The following is a 21,171-nucleotide window of genomic DNA, read 5'->3' on the forward strand; positions in this document are numbered from 1 at the left end:
ACTTATGTAGCAAATTTTCTTTCTGCTTTCAAAGGGAACTGTCTATCTTAAAAAAGCTGGACACAAATAGTAATAAAGGTTTCATAAAAAGATAAAATATTTCTCTTAAATTATGAATTTATAATACTACGTAATTAAATTTATTAAATAAAATAAAGGTGTTTAATCAGATTTTAATTCCACTTATATATTTTACATCAAAAAATATAATCCATTTCTTAAAGTGTCCTTCTCATACAAATGAGGTATTATTAAAATTTAAAATAAATAAATAAACTGCGTGTAATATAAAATACATTTGCTGAGTGATAAAACGTTCAATAAATCAGTTTATATCAGTTTATACGATGATGAAATGTGTTAGTTTTACGATTATCATATATTAAAACGTCACTATTTATAACAAACTCAACAAATGTCACAAACAGTCGTATAATTCGAGGAATCATTCACGCACTAGTGGAAGATTCGAACAAATTATCGAAACAATCCCCAGAGCGTTAATCTTCTACTCATTTAACATTCATTTTATTTCCCCGCATTTGTCGTGTAGCAATCAAACACTCTATCTTTGGTATTACCTGCTTGAGATGCATGGAGTGTTCGAAAACTGTACTCTGCTTGCGTGAGGCCAGCGTCGCTGTGGGCAATGACCATAATGACGTAATCTCTCTCCGGTGCCAGATGTCGTAGTGCGTAATTATCTCTTGACATTTCTAATTTTTCGCTCACCGTCGTCCACTGATTCTGATACTTGGGTTTGTACTGGACGACGAAATGTTTGATGGGACAGCCATTGCTCTGCCAGGCACTTAGATTCAAGGACGCAGAAGTGGCGTTCACGCTCAGAAAGGAAGACGCTTGGGGTGAGACTGGCGCTACAAAAATTTACAAAGATAAAATATTTATTAATATATGCTAATTTTACGTATTACTATAATTTACACACTTCACTCTACAAGATCCTGGTACTATCAAGCAAAATTAAACATTCAATTTTATATTCTGAATATTCAAATTTCAAATTAGTTCCAATTATTATTATAATTTCATATTGTTGTTTTCGACTTTTGGTTTTTGGTTATCAAGTAAATTTTAACTATTATTCTTATTTCATATATTTGGATTCAAGGAAGCAGAAGTGACGTTCACTCTCAGAAAGAAAGACACTTGAGGTGAGACTGGGGCTGAAAAAAGTTGCTAAGAGAAATTATTTATTAACATAAGCTTAGTTTGTGTGTACAAATTACATAACTCACTCTTCAAGTTCCTGATACTATCAAACAAAATTAAAAGTTCAATTTTATATTCAGATATATTATATTTTAATTTCATATTATTCTAATATCAAATTAGCTCGAATTGTTATTTTAATTTCATATTTTGTTTTCAAATTTTGGGTTTTAGTTTTCAAATTAATTCTGACTATTATTCTAATTTCTCATATTTAGATTCAAGGACGCAGAAGTGGCATAAGCTCTCAGAAAGAAAGAAGCTTGAGGTGAGACAGGCGCTGCAAAGAATTGCTAAGAGAAATTACTTATTAATAAAAGCTTATTTTATGTGTACAATTTACACAATTCACTTTTCACGATCCTGGAACAAACAAAATTAAAAGTTCAATTTTATATTCTGATTATTCTAGTTTCATATTATTCCAATATCAAATTTACTGTAATTATTATTCAAATTTCATACTTTGGTATAGTTTCTGTAAAATTTATATTAATTTCAAATTCATTATAGACTGTTTACAAAGTGTTACTAAAGAAATCTTATTGTTGAACGAACATTCTTCTTAAAATTTTATTTTAATTTTACACTTTGTTTAGACACGATAAGATAGATAGTTGAACTTAAAAAAAACATGGCTCAATTCAACGCTTTATAAAAAATGCATCAAAATCTCACAGAATTCCTTTGCAATATAGGGATAACGCATATCAACTCATCAATGTCGAACATCAATGTCTGAGCCTAGCGCGAAGTAACGGAAAATCAACGGATAATGCATTTTCAAGACTATCTATAAATAGAACGTAGTAAGAAAAATAGTAAAAGCAAGTTACAATAAATTGAAGATTGAGCAAAATGTTAACTAAATAAAGTCTACGATTTCAATTTTAAAAGACATTTTCTGGACATAACTTCGTAGTTCCATGTAGTAAATTAAATACGAGACCAAAACAAAAGAGTAAGGACCCTAATTTGCACCAATNATTTATTTTAATTTTATTTACAATTATGTACATTTATGAGGAAATGGAAATATAGTGCAACATAATGAAATAAATTTATTTAATTTACTGAAATTCACGAATAATAAAAAAAATGTAAGTGAAACATTTATTCCGTGATATTTTATGCCTTTGACAGTTTTTTTTTAAAAAAAAGTATTACCTAAGTATTATAAAACATTCCATTTCACCTGAAGCTATAGTCGTGCATACAGTGGAAAAGTTTATTTTTGCGACAGTAAAAATGTCCTTTTTTCACTTTTTATGATAAATGAGCCACACATATAAAAATATTATTACTTCTCTTTTCAAAATATATGATTTCAATGCTTGTCTAACATTTTTTTCAAATGCATGTCACTTTTTTTAAAAAAAAAGATAGAAAAAGAAAAAAAATTACGCATAGATTTTTATTTTCTTCCTTCTATCTAGTTAAGAAAATATAAGACAATTCTTTGAAACAAACTTAGCTATGGTATGCTTAATTTTTGTTTTTTTTTAACAACCAGAAACTTTTTTTTAATCCACTAAATTGCTTGCTTTTTATTTAACAATTTTCGTTGAGCATGTTTAGATTAGTTTTTCCTGCAAAAACCAGTCGAGAAGTTTAAACATCTTGAAGTTTTGAAAATGAAGCATAGGTTATCCGAAACAATTGAAGCCGTCGCTGATATGTATAAACCTAAAGAAAGGTCCACCAAACAGATGAAAAGCTGGCTAAAATAATAGTTTTCTTTTATGTACTTGATATACAAAGGCCAAATTTTATATTTTTATCATTTTTAAATTTTTTATTAACCTCAATTTTTCGATTTTGCACATTTTGCGGTTCTCAGACTTATTAAATAATAACTCATACACGTACAAAAATATATGTTTCAAAAATAAATGAAACTGAAAACGCACTTTTTGTTACTGAAATTCCTGGAAAAGTATAAATTTGTTCTTACAGTGTAGAAACTTATTTTCTCCATCCCTCATCCTCGGTAACACTTTCATAGCTGTAGTTCCCAACCTTTTTGCCCAACCCTCTGCCTTAAAAGTTCACCTACTTTGATGAAATTGAAACAGAACTCAAATATCTTTAAAACGTTAAATGCTTGAACAAATTACTTTACCTTAAAAATTATTATTATTGCAGTTAATAATAATAATAACTATGATGACATATTTACGTTTCTAGTAACAATTAATGAAAAATAAGAGTAAAATCAAATATTAATAATAAAACAATACTAATAAATTGAAGAAAAATATGTATAAAATCAAATATAGAAAACAAAAATTTTAACTAAAATTTGAAATATTGCATAAATTAGAATGTATCAAAACAATGAAATTTGTCAAAGAAAGGTACCTCACAAAATAAGGAATCATCATTTAGTAGAAATGTTGTAAATAAAAGAAAATTAAGGACTAGAATGCGCTAAAATGTAGACGAATTAGTCTTTGGATACGCTGCAACAACACATAAAGTCTTGTGTAGAGGACGGATATTTCTGGAAGACTAGTTGTCTTGTCCGTCACGATGAAATAGTTAAAAGTGAGCAAAACAAAGGCAAGTAAAGAGGGGTCTCTCTTCCAAAGAAAGCCAAGGACAAAAATTTAATTAACCCCTTTATCAAATATATGTGCCATAAGTTATTAAAAATGGTTAAATGTATGGATAAAGAAATATAAACTTAACATGTTACAAAATAAATGATTATTTTTTATTGTACTGAGTTAAGTAGGCGCTGATCTAAGAAGGAGCTGAGAGGAAATATAGTTCATATAGGTAATGAAAGTACAAACACTAAGTTGAAGTAGTTCAATTGGGTATAATAATTCTTTAGTGTTGTACAACGTTATAGAACATCCGAAAAGAAATGGACTGTAGATTGTAGTCAGTGCAGAAATATCATCCGGAGTTAAATTTCCACTGCCATTTACAGATGAAATAATTTTATAGTCTTTTTAGCGATGAAAAAAGGGCTTAGGAACCTGTGGCATTCTTCAAAAAGTGATGAAGGATCCACCTAATTGGCTGAAGGGACGATTATTCCAGAAATTTTGCATAAATTCTACATAAGACAGCCAACATGGCAAGAATAAAGTCATCGGAAAATTCTAGATGTTTATATCAAACTTAAAAAAAAACAATATGATATTGGGTGATTTTTTTTAGTACAAGAAAGCTGCAGAAGGTTTATTAAAATGCATGTCGCACAAAAGAAAATGCATGTTTCTTCTCTTACATACGTTGGGAATGGGCGGAAATAAGGAAAAGTATTTTTAAGTGTTTACTTCACACCGATCATTATCGTAATGAATTTTTTCATCGAGTCAAATCTTAGATAAAGGAATATTCTTTCTGCCCTCTAACTTTCAAAACGACTGAGTGAACCCAAAGCAAAAATATTTATTTGGTGACCTTAGGCCCCATTCCCACAGAAACTCAGCTAAATTTTCCACAAAAACTCCACAAATTTACTTTCGCCGCGTGTAGATCAAACAAAGCCGCTTGCTGGTGTGCTCAAATTCTTAACATTCCAAAGTGGAGCAAGAATAAAAGAACGAGAGAATAGATACAAATTGAAATTCGTTAATCATCCGTGTTGCTATATCACATTGTGAGTAGATAGCGCTGGATTTTCGTGAAAAATACAACTTTTCAAAAAAGTACGCTTCTCAATTATTGGGATATTCCGCTAATTGGTGACAGGATGCTTAAGCCTTGCAAAAGCAACTGATATTTTCTTTCCGCCAAGAGAAAAATTTAATGCATACCTATATATTCAATTCAAAAACGTGTTAGCTTGCCCTTCAATGAAATCTGTTAGCTTTGTTTTATTCCTTTTCTTTCATTTGTCATCTAATTTTTTTATTTTTTTAAATTTTATTTTTATTTATTTATTTTTTGCAATTAGCAGAAAAAGCAGCTGGAAATAAAGCTCATAAGCCTTAATTAATATCTCTTGCTTATTCGTTGTGCTGTCAGAAAGAAAACAACTCGTAAACAAATTATCTTTCGTGTTATAATACGCAAGATGAATGAAATGAAACACTTCAGTAATTTTCATCTAGTTATCAGATTTTCATGTAATAAGAATACCTATATATATTTCTAGAAACTTACCTTAATTTGCTAATATAATTTATGCAGATGATATTAAATAACGAAATCCATCAGAAAGAGCAACTTTTAAAATTAGAATTTTAAAACAACAGTTTTTAAATATTTTCATCCTTCCAAACTAAGTAATAAAAATAACGTATACAAAGAAGAGAAGAACTTTTGAGTAATAAAAATCCTAAAAATCGTCATTTTAAAATTTTGCCTTGCAAGAATTATTCGATATATTGAGTTAAAATTTCAGATTTCGGATTTTACATTATTAACTTGAAATGGGGTAAAAAATGTCTGTTCCTCGGAAATAAAAAAAAATTCAGTATTAAATCAAACTATAAAAATTTTTAAATTATTATAAAAAAAATTATTTGAAATTATTAGATAAGTGAGATAAACGAGTCTTACTAACGTGTTTTTTTTTAAATTTTCTTTTCCGATTCCGGGAATTTGAAAAAAAAAACGCAAAATGCTAAGTAGATATTAAAGACACACTATCGACCGATTTTATTGGTATCATAGAACTACATTCTTTAAGTTAGAGAGAGTCAAAATTCAAGTCATTAGAGAATAAATATTATTTATTCAGAGGAAATATATTTTTTTGCTTCATTTTGTAGCTCCAATTAATTTTCCTATTTCATATTAAAGCTCATAATATTTGTACACTTAATTTTGAATATTCGTTCATAACAATACAAATATTAGATGAAAAGTTATAGTGATTTTCCTTTTTTCTTGTTGCACTGCTCGTAAAATTCATTAATATATGTAAAAACCTTGGCCAAAGAATACCTAAGTTCGCCAAGGTAAAAACACTAATGTCAAAAGTAAATCCAATGTATACAACGAATATTCATCAGCTTACCTGCACCTTTAGTTCGGGCTGTAACTTCTTTGCTGGGTTCTCCCGTACCTAAACTATTAGAGGCTGTCATGTATAAATGGTATTTCGTTCCACACTTCAAGTTACTTAGGACGAATTGATCATCATCCCTGCTTAACTTTTCTTGTTTCCTATTGCTATCATCAGTTCTGAAGTGTAAGGTATATTCTAAAAAATAATCAAGTTATTAACAATCCATATAAAGTTCAATTACTAAAAGTGAAAAAAAAAAGATCTTCTCCATCTTTTTACACGTACTAATTTCATACTCTTTGTACAAGTACTGACTCGCTTTTTGTTTCTTCTTGTATTTCTTGGTGCAGTCAAGGGTATTGCAATTTACGGTAATTTTCCTCAAACAGCAGAAACTGCTCCTGCACTGGCTGCGCGATAATGCCTCCTCATGAAGCCGACGTGTATGTCAGTCCCTCTACTTTAATTTCTGTTTCATTGTTTTTCCTTTTTAATTTTTAGGATACTATTTCCTGTAACAAACTTTTCGGCTTTTTTTCTTTTGGGGTATTCCAAAGGTGGTACTGTTGGGGTATGTGATATATAGTGATAATATTTGTGATATTTATTACGTTATTTTCTGTTACTGCTTTTTGTATTTCTCCTTTTCTGGTAATCGTTTCAGTTTCATGTGAGGTAATAACTTTTTTTTTAAATTTAATCCTCAAATTCTTTTGCATCTGTGACATTAGGAGCTTGGTGCTATCGCAACTAAGAAACATATATTTTATACTTTTTCTCTTCAATTTTCATTATCATTGCATTTGTATCTTTGTATGTATGTGCATATATATATATATATATACTTTATTAACAAGGAGTTTTAATGTTATTTAAATAAAAATAATAGTAATATATTTTTAATAAAAAATTAAAATAAAAACAATTTTATTTAGTTCTTTATGATATCGCATTGTTGTTATTTTATTTAATTAGAAAAGATTTGTAATGAAAAGAAAAATTGAGTACATATTCATTAATTTTAGAATTGCGTAGCAAATAATTAAATAGGAATGCAATGTGTTAATGAATGTAGATTTAATAGCAAAAATATTGAAAAAAAATTTATATTTCTATAACCTGAGAAAAATAGAACTTTTGTTTTCTTAATAAATGAACATTCTACGAAAAAAAAGTTTTTCAGGGTTAAAACATAATCTGTACTAATCAATTCTTATATTTCTTTTAAAAGCATCGCATATAATAATCAACTCATATAAAGCTTCTGATACTATGAGTTCTACAGGAATTTTTGACGAAATCATTTGATATAATATTTTTTGATAAAGTCCTCTAATATAATTCTAATTTTTAGATTTCTAGAATTTCAGATTACAAAACAAAAACCTCCAAATACTATTTTATGTAGTAGAAGAAATATTTCTATAAAAATACCACCTTAGATAATATAATGTTCCATCTTAAGAAATTTTGGAATTATAATATATAATGATACCATTTTCCGCAAAATATTTCCGTGACCTGTATTCTAAATAGAGTAATCCTGGAGTGTAACATAGGATTATATTTTTTCTGGATTTTAAGTATCTTATTATTCTAAATAGATCATATCACATTAATGGAATTTACTTTTGACATTTAATAAGAATTTTTACTTTCGATTACTCGCATTATAACTTTATAAAAGAACTCTAGATATTCTATACATTCTCTGGATATTCTTTGTAAAAGAATACTAGAACAGCGCCCACGATTCTGAATTTTTCTAACTTCTGTGTATGGAATTATTCCAGATAATTTATACCATTATTCAAATTTTTATTGTTATTATGTAAGTTTTTTTCAATAACCAATAACAAGTTAATTAGTTTGTTACTTTATAATATGCGTAAAAAAGACTGTTATATGATTTATAAAAGATTTCTTGAATATATTCTAGGTGGTATGTCTGGAAATGTACTTAAGACTAAATTTTACTAGTTTTTTTATTGGTATAATTTTACGAAATTAATACCATTATTCAAATAATTAAGTAAATCTTTACAATTAATAACTACTTAATAATTTCAATTGTTACTTAGTAAAATAATTCAAGTAGAATACAATATATTGCAGATAAAAATATTCTAGAATAGTACTGTGATTCCAGATTTCTCCAAATTATTCTACACAGTTAATACCATAATTCGGTTTCTTATTTATGTATATTAACTATTAAGTAAATGCTTTTTACGATCAATAACTAGTTAACTACTCATACCGTAGCAGCATTAGAAATGAAGTTTCAGCATTAAATCTATAGTGGTATGTTTAGTTTTATCGCTAGTCGTCACATTCCTAAATGATATAACTCCGATGTCGATACTTTCAAGAATAAATAATTGTTACTGTCCCGAAATGTCCCTCGTGCTTTATCTTAGTTTCACGTATTGACGAGTCCCACCCAAGGGAACTTCTTTGGAAGGAGAATAAATAGAATTACAACTTTCTGATCGTTAACAATAAAGAGCTTTGCATTAGATACGATTCAATGGGGACTATTTCTACAACAAAACTCTCTCAACATTTACTCATTTCTTCATGTGAAGTATTCACGTCCTATCACGTTGCATTTAATTTTGTAAGTACCCCGAACTCTAAAATTCAAATGCGATGTTACTTGAAGAGTATTAAAGTACGAGTACCTCATTAGTATATCAGATTAACTAAATATGAATATTGCAGTATCGCTTACCGCATAAGTATTATGTATATAACATTTTAATGCATAAATTAGGAATGATTTGCAACATTAATACTGTATTATTTTGAAATTTAACTTAAGAATTTTTTAATAAGGCAGTATTGAAAGTTTAATTATAAGTTGTTTTAATTAATTGGAACTGATTTGCCTTTGATATAATTCATTTACTGTTTCCTTCATGTAATTTATGTGATCAATCTTTAGTAATTATTTTCAATTATTACTTCTTATTTACTGTACAGGTATTTTGTTTAATTATACAATGTTTATTAATTATTTTAATTCATAATACTATTACAAATTTTAAGAATTGATGTTTACTAAAATTAATTACAACTTCGTCTATATAATTTAGTTGTCCAATTTTATTCCACACACTTTCATTCCATTTTATAAATTGTAAATCTTAAAGTTAAGTTTTTTATTCATCTTTTCCTTCCGTTTCTACTTATATATAGTTCATGGAATTTCTATATTTATATTTTAGAACCGGAGTTGAACAACCAACCCAATTCTGAGTTTATAATTATCGATGTTCAGCTCCGTAACCTTGTAATTTTGAACACCATCCAGAAAACAAGGGAACTCCAGGATCAAGTATTGGGGCAAACAAGCTTTCATGGAGGACTTCTTGATGCAATTAATCCAAATTTGCGTTACATGTAGAGGAAAATTGCGAAAAACACCCACGAGTAGCTCAGCAGCAAAAGGATTCTAACCCATGATCCGTCTGCCACTGAGGATAATTTGCATCAGCACTGTGGTCGATGTGACCCGGCAGCAGAATTCGTATCACCGAACCATCTTTGGGATTCAAACCTGAGTTACCTCATTTAAAGAGTAACGAACTATGCCTTAAGCCACCTTGACTCATGTTCATAGAAATAGTCTTAAGTGTGTGAAAGTCAGTGCTCACATTGTTATTCACTGTATGCAAAATTCTTTTTATGAAGTCTTTTGTTAAAAATGCTAAGACCCTTTTCATATAATGTATTGAAATGCCCAAACATGTACTTTATAACATGTAGGCCCTGTCCCACTGAAAGAGTTTGTATCTTACCTTTATTTGTGGCAATTTTGAACGTATTGGTTTCGCCAGGGGAGAATTTTCTTAGATTCTAATGATGACTGTTCCAAACCAACCACAAAGGCGAAGTTTGTTTGATATGAAATTTGTATCTCATACTTAAAACTTAGCCTCTGCAGTTGTAGTTGCAGTGTCTAATTTTATTTGTTGTTACTGTTTTTTTGGCAAAATATTATATATTACATTATATGTTTTGGCCACACATTACTATGTTTTCATTTTGAAAAGAAAGGAAAGAAAAAAAGGAAACTAAATTGCGAGTTTCTTGATTGTTTCAGAATTCTATATGTATATCAATAAAAAGAAATAAATAATGTCAACCAAATGTTTATTTTTTAATGCCTGCCCTTCCAGTTTTATTGATGTAATAAAGGTGGCTGAGTTCTAATAATTTTTTTTTGTTTGCATTTATAAGCATTTTTTTCAGAAGCGGCATCTTCAAATCTGAAATTTTTCTGTTATCAATATTTATTATTAACAGCTACATACATTTAAAAGTTAAGGAACGTAACATTGATTTCGTTAACTTGTTCAAGCATTTTATGGGTTATAACTTAAGTCTAATTTTTTTTCCATCTTGATACATATCTCATTAACTTTGAAAATATGCTTGCTTTCATAAAAAAAATTTGTAACAAATCGCTTATTGTCAAATATAAGAATTAATACCTTATTTGTTATTGTTCTTTCAGATTTCGCATAAACATAAAATAAAGCATAATTTATTTTGTAAAATTCGCATTAACCAGTTGTACTAAGCTTATAACTCATAGCATGAAACAGTCCACAATAAAATTTCTGGTCGGGATAGCCTGGAAGGTAGGGCACTGGGCCCATGTCCGAGAGTTCGTGGGTTCGAACTCCGCCGGCCGAAGACTCCCCGTTTAGTTGGTTACTGATGCACGCTAAAGTTCTGTCGAGTCGCAAAGTCCTCCATGCTCCCATAACAAATTAAAACCCCTGGGGGTACTGGATAGGAAACCGATCGTTCTCTGATTCAGTTCAAAATTACGATCGGTGGATGAATGAATGGGTTCACCTTATAAACAGGTGTGACTTTTGATGTGGCAGAAATCGATTTCTTGGCCATAGATGGCGCCACTGAGAAACAAGAATCACACACTCTACCTTAAATTTGCTCGGTTTCACCAAGCGGGCTTGCCCGTGTGGCAAGTGGCATTAGCACCAACCAACCATAAAATTTCTTTATGGACAAACATTGGCGTATTACTTCCAAACGTTTGAAATTTTTCTATCTGATTTTCTATTCACTGCCGTCATATGAAATAGCACGTTTTAGTGAATATTGAGCAGTTTTTGATTTATCTGGTAAATATTTTGTATCAATTTACATGCCAACTTATATATTGTTATTTTTAGCCAGTCTCTATAATACATAAAAAATACCCCAAAATGTTGTTATAAAGAAAACCGCAGTTTTGTGAAGATAAAAAAAATATATTTGTAATATTTCTTTTCAATATTTTGGTTTATGCAACTTCTGGATATATATACAATTTTGCAATATTTCGCAGCGTACACAATATAAAACTAATAAAATTGTTTAGCGGCTACATCGTACAAAATTTATTTTTCCGACGTTTCCTTTGGAATAAAGTCGCATTTTTAAGTTGGTAAATGAATAAAAAGCAAATATTCTTATTAAAGAAATTTTGTTTTGCCACAATATTTTTTTATGTTATTGATAATATTGTGGTTACTATTGATTGAAAAAAGTAAGTGTTACCTGTTATGGCTGACTTGTCTTTGATATCTTTTTCCCATTTAATTTCAATAGATGTCTTTGTTGATCCAATAACTGTAACTGCAGGGGAAGTTGGTGGAGCTGAAAAGAAATCAACATTGAAATAGTCATTAGTTCTAAAATTTCCATAAAATTCATGCAGAAGTGTTTCATTTCTCTCCAATTAAATGAATTAGAAAAAAAACAATCTTTTTTATTATTGCTGTGCACAATTATGATTCATCCCTGAGATAAATTGTAGTTTTAAAACAATCAAGTTCATAAAATAAATAGATAAAAAACTGATATTAAACGTCTGATATCTGAATGGTTTTACAGTTTTATGAAAGCAATATTTTTGGGTGACCTTATTTTTCTTGCTCTACTTCAATTTTCCAATTTTCTGATTTTTTTTTTCATTTTGCAGAAATCACTTTTAGATGGAAATGTCACCGAATTTTTTTAAAAAAAAGAAAAAAAACTTATTAGAATTACTTTTTAGAATCATTAGATTCCCTTTTTATAAGCATTATGTCACCAAACGTCACTACAATTGTTTTTATAAGTTTATAAGCTTACAGGACCTAAAGTGAACTGTTTTCAGATATTAAATTTTATGGCAAATTGTGACTCATGGGATAGAGCACTCACTTCCCAATGAGGTGATCCAGGTTCGAATGCCAGCGATGGTTGGTCGATATGAATTCTGCCCCCTGCTCTCACAGACCACAGTACTGACTTAAAATATACCCAGCAGTAGAAAAATTTGTTAGAGTCTCCTTGCCTTGAGCTAACTAATCATTTTTCCCTCCATGTAACACAAATACATGATTGATCCATTGAAAAGTTCTTCATGAAAGCAGGTTTCTCATAAGGCTTTATCCAGGAGTTCCTTTGTCTTCCTAGTCCGGTTCAAACTTACAAGGCTGTGGAATTGAATATCGGTAGTCGAAAACTCAGAATTAGGTAGATTTTCCAACACCGGTAATAAATATAAATATCTTTATATACAATTTACTTCGTATTAAGAAAAAAAAATGCGTAAACGTTACACATTAGCGAGAGGAATGGAAAATTGTTTTAATTAAAAATATTTTTACATTGTATTTTAAATTAGCAAAAGCTTGTGTATTTTTAATTACCTGTTTCCAGGGTCTTGCCAACGATTTTAGCTGATTTTGGTCCTGTACCTGCAGAATTAAAGGCTTTCATCACGATATCATACTTGGTAAATGGTTGCAGTCCAGTGATGTAGGTTGATTGAGTCTGATCATCGTCAGTTGTTCTCTCTACCTGCTTAAATGTGTAGGATTCAGGTGACCCTGAAATTCTATAGCCGATGTAATAACCTCGTATGTATCCATGTGACGACTCTTCAGGGGGTGGCTGTAAAAGTTTTGGAATGTATATCAATATGCTGCTCAGCTCAGTTTTAATAATTGTGTAATTAATTATTAAAAAAACTACTCGATATTGTATTTGTTAATTTTTAATTATGATATAAAAATAAGAAGTTTCTTTTGTTAATTTTCATTTATCGTTTTAAACTAATTCTAGCATTAATATGTAATTCTTTCTTTACGCAATTCCCCTTAATTCAATTTCAATTTTATATGATTGAATTTTCAATTGGCTATGTTGGCTGCTCCCTGCTATTTTTGTTGGCCGCAGTTAGAAGACGCCCGAGGGAGACTGCTCTTGGGTGTCTTCTAACTACAACGATTGCCCCCTCATCGAACGATAGTGTACCCGATTTCCTTTTGTCGCAATATGCTTCAATTTCCTCGTGCTCTTTTATCAATATTTTTTATCTTGTTTCGAGTTGTCTCTTCCCTGGATCATTCAGTACTGCACTCTCTTCTGCAACAATTCCATCCTTAAATCAATATTAACCTGGTATTTGACCATGAAGAATTTCAAGGGGTGTTTTTCCAAGAGTTTTGACCACTGTGTTGTTGAAATCTCTTTCTACTTTCTTAATCACGTTGTCGCAATCCTTTTGCTCGGTTTTCTTTGATCGACGTTACAATGTGGACAATATCGTTCTATTTGTTCTTTCAACCATTCCATTTGTTTGTGGATGGGAAGTAGAACTCAATATGTGTAAGATGACATTTTCATTTCATTGCGAAACCTCTAAAAATCACGTGAAGTTAAACAGAAACCCCTATCTGATATAAAGTGATTCGGTAATCTAAAATCCGTAACGAAATTCTTCACTGATTTCAAAACATAATTTGACGAGGTGTTTTTCACGGTATCGGGGCTTACAAATCTTGTCATCTTATCAATAATGATAAGTAAGTCTTCACTCATTTTGGAATTGTTTACAAAGGTACCTAAATGATCAAGATGTACTGTCGCAAATGGCATTTTTTTCTGAAGAAAAGGATGAAGAAGACCTTTTTTCTTCCCACTTAGAACTTTATTGACCAAAAATTCGAAGCACGTCGATATATGGCGGTGAAAATATCTCTTCATAGCAGGAAACCAATACAGCTCCTTGATTTTAGACATAGCCTTGTCTACAGCAAAGTGTCCCAGAAGGTAGTGAAACAGTACAACTATGCTTTTTCTCATACTTTTTTTCATGACGAATAAAAGCTTTTCGCTAGTGACGCGAAACAGTCTTTCAAAACATAATTCTGGATCTTTTGGTAAAACCATCTAAATATGTTCAAATTTGTCGTGTTTCTGTTTGTATAGGAAGATGCAAGAGCTCGGTTATTTTTACAGACCAGCCTTGGTAATGATTCTGGTAAAATTAATAGTAGAATATGGTTTTATAATATGTGATCAATTTTGTTAAATGGGGTAAAATTTGGTTATTTTATTATGATACATTAGAGCATGGGATAAGAACCATTTGTTCGGTTAGTTCGGTTATGTTTTCCTTCTTCTGTCCTGTTTCCTACATATTTCTTGATAATTCTAATTAATTCCTTCTAAGTATAATCTGTATGCTGTATCACAAGTAGTTGCTTTTCAATGTCAGCCAAACTTCTAACTTATTTTTCACCATAGAACCTAGCAATTTTGGAATTGATACTGAAAGTTAGTATAAAACATTTCAGCATGTGAAAATCCGATTCCACTGTAAAAATCAACTAAAAATTCTATAGAAAAAAAACATATTTTTCTCAGAAAAATACTCTTAACAATAAATATAATTTTTTTCATCATTACCCAAGTGCTACATAAATTGCTCCTTTTTATTTATTAATTTTTTTTACAGATTTTCGCTGTACATTTAAGGGATCAAAGTTGTTTCTAACAAAACAATTTTCATCCGTTTTTCACCCTTATTACAAGTGGATTAAAACTGTAGCTTTACAGTTTTGCTTAGCGTAAAATTGCTTTATCCGTCTTGCAATTCATTTTCCGATTATTTACTATACTTGCTCTTTTTCTGAATTCATGTTTCTGAACTTCATATAAGTAAAAATACGGTAAGACTCCATTACCGACTGGATACTCTACCTGATTACTACCTGTCTTTAGATACTATTCTTTGATTAGTTAATTTGCCAGACAATTTTATAAAGGGGTGTCAATATAGTTTATATGTTTTAATACTTAAATATGATTTAAATAAGTTAGGTTTTTAACTTAAAAATATATTAAGATTCCTGCTTATAACCAAACACTAGAGTTGCCGTGGTTCAGATGACAGTGCACTTGCCTCCAAATTAGGTAATCTGATTCAAATCCTGTTGTTGTCTGGTCATGCGAATTTTTTTTCCCGCATCGCATCTACCACTATATTGCCGTGGTTATTCCATAGAGAGTTTTGGTACAATAACAGAGTTCTTATGTTAAAATAAACAAGTTTGATGGAATAACAGTACTTATCTGTATAGAAAAACGTCCGTTTGCAAATAACAGTATATTTTTGTGTGAAATAAACGGTTTTATATTTGCACAGCTGACAGTTTTTTTTCTGTAAATTTAGCATATTTTTTTACAGCTCTTAAGATTCGGTTTGTGTAATTATCTTTGAAGATACATAGCAAATGTAACTTAAATCTTTCCATTGTTTTAACAATAGAAACGGTGGAACAAACGAATAACTACTAGCAACTATTGTATATAATATACTTTTCAATGATAAGTGAAAAAAGAAATTTAACAAACTTATCGTTAATAATGAATGTAAACTGAGTTTATTCTTTATGTATTTTCCTTCTCCGAAGAAAATTTTATTATTTTTTTCTCTAGAGATGATGCTTGACAGGTAATTTCATAGATCTTATTCATAGATTTCTTAAGAATATAAATATAAATTGATATATGAATACTTAGTTCCTTCGAACTGAAAGATAAGAAAACAACAAGAATTGTTTCAATTTACCTTTCAACATATATCTTACATCTAATTCATAGTAGAAAAAGAAATGTATTGAATCTCAAGTGAATTGTTTTATGCTTGAAAACATTTTAAATATTCATTGAAAGCATCGAATAAATATATTTAATTCTCAACATTAATAGAATTGTATTTAGAATTATTTCGTCGAATTTTGAGTAAGCAACAATTGTTTTTAATATCCAAGAAAATCTTCTACAAACACTTTGAATTATTTTACTTAGGTCCATTTATTGAAAGACTAAATTAATCCGCCATTTTGGAGCTAACTATTTTCAATGGCCTCTTCCATTTGGTGAGTGCTTGTAAAAATCGCCATTTTCTCCAAATCTAGTAACTCTAAATTGATCTGTTATATATATTCTACAGATTTAACTTATATGCCTAACAATAATATAAGGATAATTAAAATGCTTACAAACAATAAAAAAATAATGAATAAAAATTAGAAATCAATTAATGAGGAATCTAAATGAAAAAAATGTCTGAAAATTTAAAATTGGCTTGTTGAAACAAATGGTTGACATATTTTTGGATTTTGAAGTGCTTAATTTCATTATAGATAACAGTTATATTACCTGTTATTTCAAAATGTCACACAAACCTTGTTTTTAGAAATAATAGATCGCAATATCTGCATTGCTTGTTGCTTTTGTAAATTGCGCTAATTTCTTTCTAAGTTTGGAAATAATGATTATTTCAATAGTTTAAGTTATATAGAGCAGTTTGAAGATGATTAACTTTACCGCTTGTTTGCAGCAAAGTAAACTTGGGAAATTTTAAACCATTTTTTTTACATAAACTTGGATGAGATTGTTCTATTTTTTTATTTCTGTTAATTAGCAGCTAATATTAAGCATTTTATGAATAATGTAGTTTTTACTTTTGTAAATGCTTAGTTTGCAGCAGTGCTTAATTATTATAATTTTTATTTAATGTTGATAATTTCTGTCTTTGAGACTATTGTTTTTACTTCTTCAAGATGTAAATTTGCAAGTGTGCATAGAAAAGTTTTATTTAATATTCAGTTACTTTCACGGCTTTAGCACAAATATATACGAAATATTCCTTGCATTTTAATTGGAGGGTCTTTTGCTCTACTTACCTAATAATATATGATTCTTTATTAAAATATTTTGTTTAAAAAACATTACGTTTATATTTGTTCTGTCAGTCATTTGTATTATTATTTGTCAATAAGTTCTTTTATAGTCAGAAAAATGCTATTAACTGTTTATTCTTAGTGATAATATGCATTCTAAAGCCATCCTTAAATGTATGCTAAATTTCAGTGCACTTTGATTTTCAGAGAAAATTTCAATAATGATATTGGAGAATGGAGAAACTTTTCCCCAAAATGGCGGAGGAAGAAGTATGGAATTTAGATATTTCTAGGTTTTGTTTATCAAAATATTACTTCAATATGGAGCATCTCAAATTTCGACACATATCAAACATTATAAGCTATAACAACAATGGGGAGTAGTTTGTTCATTCATGCTTAGGCTTTTGAAATGCAATAATCTTTTTAATTACGTAACATATTAAGTGGCTCAAATGAGACCTTTGATTTCTCCATCGGTGGAAAATGAACTTAGATTATTGCTTGAAGTTGAACAATGAGCGAGTATAGTTACGTCGTGTTGAGAAATAAGATTGCATAAACGAGTTGCAATTTAATTATCTCTAATAATTTCGTACTTTGAAGAAGCTCTATTTTCATGATTTTTTATTATCATTTTCACTAAACTTTACTGCTAATTTATCACTTTTAAGAATTTAAATACTCTTGAGAGAAAAATCAATACTAGGGATATAGTACGTATTTTTCTTTCAAAGGTTTAACAGAACAAAAAAAAGGAATTCTATTAAATCTAGTTTTTTTTAATGGAATTCCTTTTTTTTCTATGACAAATAACGAGCCGTGGTGGATCAGGGGATGAGGTGAAGCGAGTTCGAATCCCAGCAATGGCTGTTCGATACGAATTCCGCACCAAGCTCACACCGCCCGCAGTGATGACGTTAAATATCCTCAGTGATCAACGGATCATGGATTCAAGTCCCCTTGCTCTCAGACTTACAAAGAGGTTTTGGTGATTTTCCTTTCCTTGTAACTCAAACACGGGTTAGCTTTACAAAAAGTCCTCCACGAAGGCAAATTTTCCCCAATGCGTAAGCCAGGAGTTTCCTTGTTTTCCGGATCGGGATCGAAATTACAAAGCTATGGAGATAACATTATTAGTCGTAACCAAAAATTGGGCAGGATGTTCAATGGTGGTTACATTATATTATTACGACAAGAGAAAGATCACTACACCATTTCCGTTGAAAAATCAGTTTATCAAAATTTTCACTTCCTTTTTAATGATATTATGGATGTGACAAGTCAAAAAATCAATTAAAAACGTATAGAGATAGCAATGCATAGTTTTCTGCGTTCTGCTTAACAAATGAGAGATTTGTTCTCACGGCAATTTTAAAATTATTTTCGAAATTTGTAAATGAAAAAGCAAATAAACATCGTTTTCAAAGTTATTACAGTTTGCAGTGACACAGTGAATTAATCCATAGACGAGATTAAGTGCTGCCCTATAAATATTCCAGTTAGAATGGTTTGAAATACAGAAAAAAAAATCAATTGTTTGATAGTTTTTTCATTCAGCAGCATCACATGTTGGTAAATTTTTAGTTTACACTCTTTAACTTATTAAAGGTCTAAGAAAATATTCCTTATTAAGTACAAAAAAAAAACATGTTAATTATAAGACTTTTTAGAAGGAGTTTAAAAGTAGTATAGGAAGAATTTCTCGCGCATTTCCGATCCATTCTTCGAAGAATCGGTGTAATCCAAAATTAGAATCAGTGCTATTAAAAACAATATTATTTCGCACAATAACTTAAATATGTCTTATAAAGATAATCTTTGGGAGTTAAAAGCTGAAAACATTTACCTTCCATGAGACTTTCATTGATTGAGCTCCCGTAGAATGAACTTGCACTTCTCTTGGTGTTCCAGACGGTGCTAAATTAGCGTAAAATATTATGAGTAAAGTCTAACAAATTAAAAAGCATTTAAAATTAAATTTATGTATAGAATATTGTCTAATTTATCTAAAATAATACATTTGTGCTTTTAATAAAGGTTACAATTAGAAAATATAAATCATTTGATCAAACATACAGCATAATACAAAATACGTGTATCTAATAATTGAACTAATTTTTTGTAAAAATTTTATTTTTAAAGTTGTTTAAATAAGTATGCTAAATACTATTTCATGATTTTGCACCAAAATAAATTTGATTTTTTTACTGATCTTTGACTAAATTAACTTTTGCAGAACTTTTCAAAATCTAATTCGAAACAAACGATACAAAGTTTTTATCAACGGAAGTTATATGTTTTTAATAGTTTAAGTTAAGCTTTATAGTTGACCTTTATATTTATGTTAGTTAGTTAACTTTTATATTCATGATCATCATTTTGTATGAAAGTATTTCAATTTGGATGTAAGGTCGGATAAGTTTTTTTTCATTCATTTATGATGTTATACTAAATTTACAACTTGTAAATATGTAGAAGCGTTATGTTCAACATCTTAACTTAATGTTAAGCATTTTCATTAGGTTAAACGGAAAGTCTTTCACTTTAGTACACCCCCCTTAGCAGATTAAAAAAAATGCAGATTTAAAGCACTTATCTGTCCCATTTTGAATTTTTTACATTTTCTTTTAGGCAAATTTATTTTAACAGTTAAAAAAATCTTTCTGTGGATTTTTTTTGTAAATTACTTAATAAGTAAATTGCTTCAATATAAAGTTATAAATTAATTGTTTTGAAAATGTTTTGTAATAAATTTTGTTTCATATTGGGCACAAACATAGTACAGACACATGATTTTTTTGAGCACTAAACTACTAAAAAAAATTGCAAAATTTAAAAGTTGTCAAAGCATGGAACTTGCCTTCTTCAGCAGTAGTAACATTAATGGTGTCACTAGGGTCACTTTGTCCCAACGCATTCTGAGCCACTATTCTTATGAAATACAGCGTGACTGGGGAAAGGGCCCTTAAGGTGGCACTTGTATCTGAACCAGATACTATAAGTTGTGATGTTTGTCCATTCCAACTGCTGTCTAGGTAGAAGAAACAAAATACAAGGGCAATACATTAGACTCACATAAATTGATTTAGTTACATTTTTTAAAGATTAAAAAAAATCAATTAATCTAAAAGTACATTCGAGATCCAGAATAAGAAAATTTTAAATATTTCAGTATGTTTCTCCATATATATACGTTAAATCTGTCGAGTCGCGAAAGTTCTCCATGTTCCCAGAACATATCAATACCTCTGGGGATACTGGATTGGAGATCGATCGTTCTCTGATCCAGGTCAAAATTACGATCTGTGGATGAGGAATCGATGTATGAATGGGTCCGCTCTGTAAACGGGTGAGACGTTTGGAGTGGCAGAAGTCGAATTCTTGGCCATAGATGGCGCCACTGGAAAACAAGAACAATCGCACCCCTCTGCCCAAATAGGCATACGTCAACAACANATAATGTTGTAAGCGCATTTTTATGAGAAATATGTTGAATATAAAAAAGGGAAAATGCAAAATGCGTGTATTTTTCTTCAAAATTAAAATTTAAAATTTCATGTTCGTCGGGATAGATTACTTATTTTTAAAGAGCGAATTTGTTTCATTTTTAAATGGAAGCATAACCTCTTATCTATCAAATAAAAATGAATAAAATTGAAATTCTGAAATTCACAAAATATGAACCGATTTTTACTCCATCCACATAAAGTGCCATTAAAGTCCTACTTAACTAAGTGAAAACAGTGGAATGGTATGAACAATCTTGCAAAGGGTAATATAGGTTGCAGGTAGTTACCCTTACTGTAAGTTGCAGTTACGGCTTATGTATGTTTTATGAAGCAAAAACAGTCAACCGAGACGATTCTATTTCCAAAAAGGGGAGATACGTTGAAATGTGATCTTTCTGAAGCCGTTCTGCTC

The 21,171-nt window shown here is 29.7% G+C and overlaps 1 protein-coding gene across 1 annotated transcript in view; it reads right to left on the reverse strand.

Annotated features, from left to right (window-relative positions):
* LOC107440526 (cell adhesion molecule Dscam1) overlaps positions 1-21,171 on the reverse strand; it is a 191,873-nt gene that overhangs the window by 12,659 nt on the left and 158,043 nt on the right. Inside the window, exons 15-20 of the mRNA XM_043047307.2 lie at positions 20,111-20,281; positions 19,097-19,167; positions 12,922-13,165; positions 11,783-11,881; positions 6,215-6,400; positions 582-878 (exon numbers count right to left, since the gene is read on the reverse strand). Coding sequence (XP_042903241.1) covers positions 582-878; positions 6,215-6,400; positions 11,783-11,881; positions 12,922-13,165; positions 19,097-19,167; positions 20,111-20,281 — 1,068 coding nt within the window. The remainder of the gene's footprint in view (positions 1-581; positions 879-6,214; positions 6,401-11,782; positions 11,882-12,921; positions 13,166-19,096; positions 19,168-20,110; positions 20,282-21,171) is intronic.

The sequence above is a fragment of the Parasteatoda tepidariorum genome, chromosome 1, assembly GCF_043381705.1.
Source record: "Parasteatoda tepidariorum isolate YZ-2023 chromosome 1, CAS_Ptep_4.0, whole genome shotgun sequence".
NCBI classification, from domain to species: domain Eukaryota; kingdom Metazoa; phylum Arthropoda; class Arachnida; order Araneae; family Theridiidae; genus Parasteatoda; species Parasteatoda tepidariorum.